The sequence below is a fragment of the Propithecus coquereli genome, unplaced genomic scaffold (assembly GCF_000956105.1).
Source record: "Propithecus coquereli isolate 6110/MARCELLA unplaced genomic scaffold, Pcoq_1.0 Scaffold44, whole genome shotgun sequence".
Classification (NCBI taxonomy): domain Eukaryota; kingdom Metazoa; phylum Chordata; class Mammalia; order Primates; family Indriidae; genus Propithecus; species Propithecus coquereli.
The window spans coordinates 1,566,715-1,576,877 of record NW_012150174.1 but is presented as its reverse complement, the minus strand read 5'-3'; the positions used below and the strand labels follow the sequence as shown (position 1 = coordinate 1,576,877).

General features: G+C 40.4%; 1 protein-coding gene across 1 annotated transcript in view; it reads right to left on the bottom strand.

Annotated features, from left to right (window-relative positions):
- Nucleotides 1-10,163, bottom strand: part of UEVLD (UEV and lactate/malate dehyrogenase domains) — a 50,744-nt gene that overhangs the window by 35,246 nt on the left and 5,335 nt on the right. The window contains exons 3-4 of the mRNA XM_012654167.1: nt 8,207-8,272; nt 354-517 (exon numbers count right to left, since the gene is read on the bottom strand). Of these exons, the coding sequence (XP_012509621.1) occupies nt 354-517; nt 8,207-8,272 (230 nt within the window). The remainder of the gene's footprint in view (nt 1-353; nt 518-8,206; nt 8,273-10,163) is intronic.

Below are 10,163 nucleotides of genomic sequence, written 5' to 3'. Positions count from 1 at the left end.
AAAATGAAACATAAGACTCTTTAATAGGGAGGGACTAGGAAATAATGCCCTTATCTCTTGTTAGTAACTTTTCATGTACTTTCTCAAGTGTCAAGTGACTATAAAAAGAGAGAGAGGAAACAACAGTTGGCTCCCAAATCTGGAAAAAGCAGTTTTGTACAGGCTGTTGTCATTAGGGTTCTGGGACTTGGGTGACCCTACAGAGCTCAATTTCAAACTATTTTCAAATACTCTATGAAGAATATCATTGAAAGAAAATGCAGTATTATACTTATTTGTACCATCAGAATCAAAGCTAAATATTCAGAAAAATACAGTAAAAGGTTTTTGAAGAAAATTGAAATTGGGCCTACATGGCTCCAGTTTTGGAGATAGGGCAAGTATATTCTGCCTTGAGCATCCACATGTTTTCCAACTGAGATTCCCATATTTGCAGTCGGCTTCAAGAAGCAAATGGGGGGAGCAAAAGGGTGAGAATCCAAAATCCACAAACGAATCGGTATGTTGTATGTATTACCTATGTGAGACAAAATAAACACATCTTCAAACAATAATGAAGGATGTAAATTCTATTTATGATATAGCTTGGTGGCATTTTAAGAAACATGTAGTCTAGTCAAGTTTATATATAAAGGATTGATGTAAAACAAAGCCTATTTCCCCCATTTAATTCACATTCACATTGGAAATATGTTCCTAATAGAACACCAGTATAACACTTGAGTAAGCTTAATTAAGACAATCATCAACTTATCCAATTCAATTCAATAAATATTTACAGAGACTACTGTGCCAGAAGTTTGGAACACAGCATCTTCTCTATGTAGTTCTTTTTGCCCTACGCAAGCATTGTACCTTCCCTGAAAGGTAGTTGATACCTACATTTTTTTGCTTACTCTACACTGAAGTTATGTTCTTACAGATCTATTTTCCTTTTAACACTGTAAACTTCTAGATAGGATTATGTCTAATTCATTTCTATATCCTCAGCATCAAGTATAGTGCCTAACATACTAGGTGCTTAATAAAAGTTTCTTATATAAATAAGAATGAGCAAACAAATGAAAAATGAGAGAATGAACCAAACTGAGTTTTATACCTGCCCTGAAGAAGGTCAATAATTACAGATACTATAACACACATACAGACATTGAACTTAGAGCTGAAAATAACCTTAACAATCACCTGTCTGGTGATTCTTAAATTTTAGTGTATATCAGAATTACCTGAAGAACGTAAACACATGCCAATCCTGAGACTCACCTTCAGAGATTGAGACTTAGTAGATGTGAGATGGGGCCCCCAAATCTGCATTTTAAACAGTTTTACACATACCTACACTCACACATACACACTCCAGAAGATTTTGATGCAAATGATCTATGTATCTTTTTAAACACTAAAAGAAACAGTACTTTTTGGAAGCACTTCAGTATCCTCATTCTATGGAAGAGAAAGTAGGCTCTGTACATGACAACTTCAAGGTCAAAAAACTATTATTCTTGAGAACAGAGCTAAGATAGGAACTTGAATGTATGCTCCTCCAATTTTAACAATATATGTCCATGCCTACCAAGAGCCAAAATCTTTGACTGCCTTGGTTGCCAGGAAGCCCCAAACTAAACTTAATATAAACCTAGGGGCCTGGCACAGTAGCTCACACCTGTAATCCTAGCACTTCGGGAGGCCCAAGGGGAAGGACTGCTTGAGGCCAGGACTTTGAGATCATCCTGAACAACATAGCAAGACCCCGTCTCTACAAAAAATAGAAAAAATAACCAGGCATGGTGATACACCCCTGTAGTCCCAGCTACTCGGGAGATTGAGGCAAGAGGATCTCTTGAGCCCACGAGCTCAAGGATGCAGTGAGCTATGATGACCCCACTGCACTCTAGACTGGGTGACAGAGCGAGGCCCTGTCTTAAAAAAAAATAAATTAAAAAACCCAAACAAACAAACAAACAAACAAACAAAAACACCTAACTTTAAACCAGAAATGTGGTAAGTTACTTTAGCTGTTCTATTATAGCTCTTGATATTTATTCCTGCTTTCATAGTCTTATTGCATGTCTTTCACTCTACTTAAGGACATAGCCACTCAGGAGCAAGAATATCTAGGTTCAAATCCCAGTTCCACACATTGCCAGCCATATGACTTTAGGCAAGATACTTACCTACCCTGTGCCTCAATTCCTTCCGTTATAAAATAATAGCTCCTAATCTCATCTAGCTGTGATGAAATTAGTTAATATATGTAAAATGCTTAGAACAGTACAAGACATGGTAAGTACATACTATGAAGGGTAATTTTTACCTCACACCTATTTTGGAAATAGGCCAGATATAAAAAATAAATAGTTCTCTTTTTCACTACAGTCCTTTTCTTACTAAGGAAATCCTGCTTCCTCTGACAGCTACTTTTTTCATCTTGCTTCGTCTTCCCCTAAGCACGATAGCTGTGTCTGCACATTAGAAACACTTAAGGAATTTCATACATCAATATCCTGGCCATACCCCCAAAGCTTCAATGGGATGAGTCTGGACATTTTTTAAAAACTTCCTATGTAATGCTAATAATGTACAACCAGTATTGAAAATTAATATATTATCGAAGTGTCTCTAATACCTATGGGTCTACCGATTTTATATTGGCCATTCTCAGAACCATACTCCTTTTCTGCTTTTGTCTGAGTATTTACAATACATGTATGGGCACGCCCCACAGCTGGTGGTCCATAGATAACCCTATGACTACTAAGTCATGTAATCACATCACCACAAAGTGACCAACAGGTACCAAGACACTCCATGACATTCCCCCAGAAATTACTGTCTAATATGTGGTATACTCTAAACTAGTGTTTTTCAACTGTTTGTCACAATAAATGGGCCATAAAATTAGTTTCATGGGTTGCAAATATTTTTAAATGGAATTAAATAAAAAATAGAATGCGTGACAGGTAGTATGGTATTTCAGTTATATACATACACACATATACACATACTAGCTAACAATATAAAAGTATTTCTTGTTGTAGGTCACGGTTGAAACATTTGAAAGCCACTGTTCTAGGCCATCTAAAAATTTTTTTTAATGTTTACTAATATTGCTAGAGTGGTAGCCCAAACTCTGATGGAGCTACTACTTCTATTAATCATTACACATTAAAGAAAAGGAAAGAAATGTCTACTTAAAGTTTCCTCTGATCGATTAATGCCCCGCCCCAGCAGTGTTCATGTACTTTAACAGCCCATGCCTGGTGAAACACCTGGTGACCCTGATGCCCGTGCCTAACTGGTAAGATTTCACTGCTGGTATTCTCTAGTCTCTTCTTCCTTCCCTCCTTCACATCAGCAAATGCCCTTCCTCCCAACGCGCCCATCTAGGTTTTAGTAATTCATTGCTGAAGAGTCAGAATTCCTGATGCAGAGTCCTCAGATTTAAAGTAATTATATCATAAGAATGTAATTTAAGTTAGATGTAAATAAAATTTAGATAGGTGTGATCTTATTAAGATGATACGTATCTCTAAAGAATAGGTGTGTGAGGAAAAAAATGTCATCATGACTTTAACATAATCTGGATGGGTAAGAAACAATACAGAAAATTTTGGCAGGTATTCATAAGGAAATATTAACGGAAGTTTCAGCTGGGAAATAGGACTGGGTGGGAGGTTAGATACAGGCTTAACCTCATCCCTTCCCAACTGTTTAAATTTTTTAGCATGAGGATATACTATCATTTTACTAATAAAACTAGTTAACTTAAAGAGAGTAATAAAGGCAGACAAATAATAGCCAACATTTACTGAGTACTTACTATGTGCCAGGCACTATGCGAAGAGCTTTACTTACTGTAATTCATTTATACTTCCAACTTTAAGGTAGGCTCTATTATTGGCCCATTTTACAGACGAGAAAGTTAATACATTCTGACCTTCTGATCGGCAGGAAATAACTAGTGTGCATTCACAATGAGTTAATATAATTCTAGTCAAAAGCAAAGGAAAAAAAAAAAAAGAAAAGTGTACTGAAAAAAAAGGTACTGCGGTCAGTATTACTACCTTGGGGAAGGCCCGAGCATAAGAATCAATGACGTAGCTCAACGGCTGCAGGACAGGCAGAGTGCCAACAAAGGGCATCTAACCGATGGTATTAAGATAACCTTTCTGCCCTGATGTTATCTCACCACACTGCCCCAGAAGCTGAAATGCTACTAAGCAGTAGTTCATTTAAATTCATAAGCTCCTCTGTTAATATGTGACTACTCTTGAAATCATTAGGGTGGGTAAGAATTGTCCTTCATCCCTCAGAATGAATTACCTTAATCAGTTTCCTCCAGTTTCCTCCTTTACCTTTCTTTCTAACATCCAACCAAGATAAATGCGAAATACAAGTAATGGAGGAATAGGTCTGAGTAAGTTCTCTAGGCAGTCAGAAAGCAGTCTGAGAATTTGGTTGGGGAGGAACAAGGAAGGAAAAGAAAAATCTACTCTATCACTGTTCTGCCCACCTGATTCCACAATCTCTACATGGAATACATGGCTAGCTGCTTTCATCTCCAACCAGATTTCTATGCATAAAAATAATCTGAATTTCTATGCATCTCCTGAGTGCCTACCAGTGCCAAAAGGTGTCATGGTGGGAAATACACAGAGGCAGAATAAAACGTGAGTGCACCTCTAGCAACAAGTCATCATTGGAGGGGAAGGGGGAAAAATTAAGGAGGGTTTGTGATGATCTAGGAGCTACCACAAAGAAGCACTTATTATACTTTAAAAGGAGTCCCCCAAAATGCAGCTTCCTGGTGTCTTCTGGGCAATGTATTCCCACTGTACAAGCTAAACCCTTTCTAAGAGACAGCAAGCTCCACTCTTTTCTCCCTAATTGGTTTCCAGATCCTTCTCAACCCTCTTTTCAGTATACCTCCTCTTTCAGTTGCGTAGTCTGGCATTATTCTGATGGGCTTTCCTTTGTACATGTTTCTTTCGTCTTACAGCTTGTAGAAGGGCCTCTTTAGTGGATATTTTGGTCAATCTGATGACTGCATGTCGTGACATCTTCCTATTTGTATTGAATCTGCCTGGGGTCTGTTGAGCTTCTTGTACCTGTATATCTAGATTTTTAGCAAAGCCTGGGAAATTCTCCTCTATTAATTCTTCAAATAGCTTATCCAGCCCTTGAGGTTTTCTTCTTCACCTTCGGGAATCCCCATCACCCTCAGGTTCAGTTTTTTCACATAATCCCACATTTCTTGTAGGCTTCTTTCTTTTCTCTTAATTTTCTGCTTGATCTCTGTGACTGACTTATTCAATTGGAAGGAGTTGTCTTCAATCTCTGAGATTCTTTCTTCTCTTTGATCTACCCTGTTCTTGAGGCTTTCTACTGTGTTTTGTAGTTCCCTGAATAAGTCCTTCATTTCCAGGAGATTGGTTTGATTTTTCTTTAATATTTCAATTTCTTTAGTGAATTTTTCTTCCAAGTCCTGGATTTTTTTGTGGTTTCTTTGTGTTGGTCATCCATTTTTTCTTGAATATCATTGAGTTTTCTTACAATCCATGTTTGAAATTCTTCTGTCATTTTAGTGTTCTGAGTTTGGTTAATGCCCATTGCTAGAGAGCCGTTGTTCCTCTTTGGGGGTGTGCTTTCCATTTGATTCTTCATACTTCCAGAGTTCTTTCACTGGTTCCTTCCTATCTGCATCAGTTGTTCCTTCTTGCCTTTAGATTTTCGTTTGGATGATGACACGCCCTGTTTAGTCTCTGAGCCAGTAGGTTGTGTTTGTGGGTGAGATTTGACCACACCCTTTATGATGAATCAGTAGATGCAGTAAAAGGGTGTGCAGAATGACCTCCCTGTCAGTAGGTGGCACTTGCTGGGAGGAGCGAGCTGCAGTGCTGTTTTTGGGTCCTGTAACCAGCTCTTGTTCCTCTGGAGAGGCCCTCTTGTGCTTCGGGTGGTGGGTGGGGCCCTGGGACTTCCAGGTGTGTCCTTATTCTCCACCTCAGTGGGGGTAGGACAGGGAGTGAGTCTGGATGGGGCTGGGTTGGGTAAGCCTGCCCTCAGGCTCCACAACTGCTATTAGCAGGGGTCAAAGGTCTGTTCTTTGCTTCAGTGCAAAGCTGCTAGGAGGGGCTGAAATGGCTCCACTCAGCTGAAAAGTCTGCGTGTGGGGGGTGGGGCTGTCTGAGACCCGCGCTCTGGAGCAGGTCTCGCTCCCCTCCACCCTCCCCCACTCTGTGGTCTCTCCCAGGCCTCTGCCAGCAGGCAGGACCTCAGGCCAATGGATCTCCCCTGGCTGTGACGTGGGCCGGGAGGTTCCCTACCCAGGAACCCAGGATCGCAGCCCGAGCTGGGTGCACAGTCCTCTTTTGGGAGGAGGGTTGCCACTCAGGCATGCTGATCTGCCCCAAAGGCATACATTCCTCAGTAGGCTCTTTCACAGATATCCCTTCTGTGCCCCAGGGCAGTGCAACCGTGACCTGGGTGTACAGGGTGTGGTCTGAAGGCCTGTCCACTGGGCCCTGGAGATCAATCCCTGACCCTGCCAGGGGGAGGGGTGCTGGTCTCGAATCACCTACAGGGTGCCCAAGCTGGATCGATTTCACTCCACCTTGGGATTTGTCCCGCTCTCCTGGAGTCACCAGGCAAGCAGCACCTGGGAGGGCTGGCGGGTAGGGAGCTCACAGTCTGAGTACCCCTCAGTCTGCTGTAGGGCCCCAAAATGAAAGGTCCCGTTCTTTGGAGATGCCTCCGTGTGATGGCTAAATTGTCTCTCTGGGCACCCACAGGTAGGCAAGGGGAAGGAGAGAATGGAGCATTATGGCATCTGCCGATAGGCTAGGGTCTGTGCACAGAGAGGTGCCCCGAGGGAGCTGAGAGGCCGGCGCTGAGTCCGCAAGAGGCCACCACTCACTGGCGGCAGCGGTCTCTGGGCTGGTGATGGCAGGTCTCTCCAACCGCTCAGGAGCCCACCAGGAGTCCAAGATGCAAGGGAGGTGGAAGTTATCTGCTCCACCTACCCTTGTCGCTGGACTCCAAGCCTCTCGGGACCTTTCTCCTTCCAGTTCTCCTCCGCAACGTCTTCCCGTGGAGTCTCCTGTAGTTTCAGGCACCCTTCCTTCCGACCCTCATCCGATCTATGTTTTTCTGCTAGTTTATTTTTTTCACTTTCTTCTAAAATCTGTCTTTTTTGCAGAGACACGCTGACTGGCGGCTTTTCTCGTCCGCCATCTTGGCTCCTCCCCGTCACCTCCTCTTTCAAATGCTCATTTACCCCTAAGCCCTTCAGTCAGTAATCAAACAAACTAAATCATTCAACAAATATTTACTGAAAATTTCCCACAAGCACACCACTGTATATTGGTGATTTTTGATATTATTATTCCTGGGATTATTTGCATTTTAAAAGAATGAATTTCTAATTGTAATGGTAGAATTTCGAGCATCACTTCAGAGAAATATTTTGGAACCAAAGAGTCACTGTGTTCTTTAAATCTTACTATACATAAGCAACCTTCTATGATACCTATCTGAAATGTTCATCCTTATAGAACACAGGAGCAAGTAGGTCTGGATAAACAGGAAAAGTTAAGTATAGAATAGGTTAGTGTCTTTTTCTTTCTTTTTGGGCAAACACTTACCTATTTTAACCCCTTAGGTCACCCTAAAATGTGTTCCTTTCTTTGAGCTTTAATGACCCCCGTGTTTTACAACTTTCCTATTAGAGTTTGAAGTGTTAGTTTAAGACTACCTGTGTGGCCTCAGGCAAAGCAGACCAGGCTAAGACTCAGTTTCACCTATGGAATGGAGATAATGCTACATCATACACAGGGAAAAAGAGGGGAATAAAACACAGATGTCATGAAGAAAAAGGTGGGATCCCTACACTTTGCTATGGAAAACAGAGATAACTCTCCCCAAGAGGAAGTCTATATCTGTCTTACTCTCCTTTGCGCCCTAGAACCTACCAGAGTAGTGGGTACATGGTTGACAACGAGTATCTATTGAATTGAATTGAATCTGTTGACATTAACCTAGGCCTTCCTTGACTCGAACAGCATCCTGCCAGATCAAGTCAGGTTCTGTATGGATGATATATATGTGAAAATACTTTGAGAATGTTATAGCATAAACAAATGTAAGTTCTTATTAAATGAACTGCTCTTTTAGAAAACTTCCACATTTTCTCAACTTCCACACTTACCCTGATACATTACAGGAATAGTGCCAGTAAAATTCAGCAGGTCTTTCTGGGAACTATCTTTAAAAACTGGAAGGAGAAAAAAAGCCCCAAAATGTGCAATTAGAAGTAGAAAGAATTGTAGTAACATACGTAAGTGTGCATATATGTGCAGAACACACATAAGTACACACACGTAATCTCTAAATAACATAATCTAGAAATCAGTAAATCTGTCAACAAGAGGAAATTACTAGCTGCTGTTTACTTAAAAAGCAGTGAAGGTAGTTGAAATCACATAGGACTTGAATACTGAAATCCCAAGTTCTAGGCCCACTTTCCCCATTTAGAGGCATGTGACTTTTGGTTACTTTAATCTCTTTAATCTTCAATTTCATCATCTATAAAATACAGTAAGACTGCTTTACAAAGTTGTCATAAAGATCAAATGAGATAATGTGAAAATCCTTAAGAAGTAAAATACTATAAAATGTGGAGATATTATTAAATAGTTGTCACATGTAACAAATCAGTTATAATCACTTTTATAATCAGAAGAAAAACTGTTAGCTTTTTTGTTTTGTTTTAAACACCAAGTGGCACTAGGAGATTAGCTTTTTTTGAAGCAACCTTTTAAAAAGATCAACAATTATCTTGTTTGGTTTCTCTAACTCCACTATTCTCAACCTTTTTTCAACATTTATATCTCTGAAATTTCAATTTTGTTATCAATAACTGGGACGCACTGATGCAGAATCAATGCCCTAATCTCAGGACTAAATACAGAAATCACTACCTCTGGTTTCAAACAATCACACTACTTTGGAATGTAGTCCTTTAGTACCTCAGTAACTATGCCATTTAAGTAGAGGAAGAAAAAATTCTAAATAGATTTGATAACCTATTAGAAAGGGGAAAGAAGAAGAGGCTGTCTTAGTCTACTCAGGCTGTTATAACAGAACACTATAGGCTGAGTGGTTTATAAATAATGGAAATTTATTTCTCACAGTTCTGGAGGCTTGGAAGTCTAAGATCAAGATGCTAGCAGATCTGGTGTCTGGTGAGGACCCATTTCCTGCCTCACAGACAGTCATCTTTTCATTGTATCCTCACATGGTGGTAGGAGTAAGGTGGAAGGAGCAAGGGGTCTCTCTCAGGCCTCTTTAATAAGAGCACTAATCCTATTCATGAGGGCTGTGCCAAAGAGCCTCCTAAAGTCCCCACCTTCTAATACCATCACTGTGTGAGTTAGGATTTCAACATATGAATTTAGGGGGACACAAAAATTCAGACTATAGCACAGGCTGACATAGAAAACCCAAGGGCCAAGAGTGTACATAAGTATAAACTATATGAGTAAAAGGTAACAATGGATTAAGGGACCACTCCATGGCAAAAACTAAAATGAAAAAAGGAGTGGAAAGGGATTGTTCCTCAGGGATAGAGAATAACCCAGAAATGTGGTAAAGAAACTGTAAATGTGAACATGCAGTATCCAACCAAATTATTTAAAAAGCCAACATAGAAGTGATTACTATGCATGACTATCATTGTCTCCAAGAAAAAGTGTACATAGCCAATATTAATTCTATAGTTTGAGAGTTTAATGGCACCAGAGCTTTCTCTAGACAGAGGGAAGTAAGAATAAGAATTGGTACAACAAAAGCATCAAATCTATATGAAGACAGACATCGTATGAAAATAAGCAGTATTCAAACAGTGCAACGCACACATGGGTATAAACTCCAACTCCATCCTTCACTAGCTATGTAATCTTGAGCAAGTTAATTAAATTCTCTGAGCCTCAGTTTGTCTGCAAAATGAAGACAATAATACAACATAGGCCGGGCGCGGTGGCTCACGCCTGTAATCCTAGCACTCTGGGAGGCCGAGGCGGGAGGATTGCTTGAGCTCAGGAGTTCGAGACCAGCTTGAGCAAGAGCGAGACCCCGTCTCTACCAAAAATAGAAAGAAATTAGCC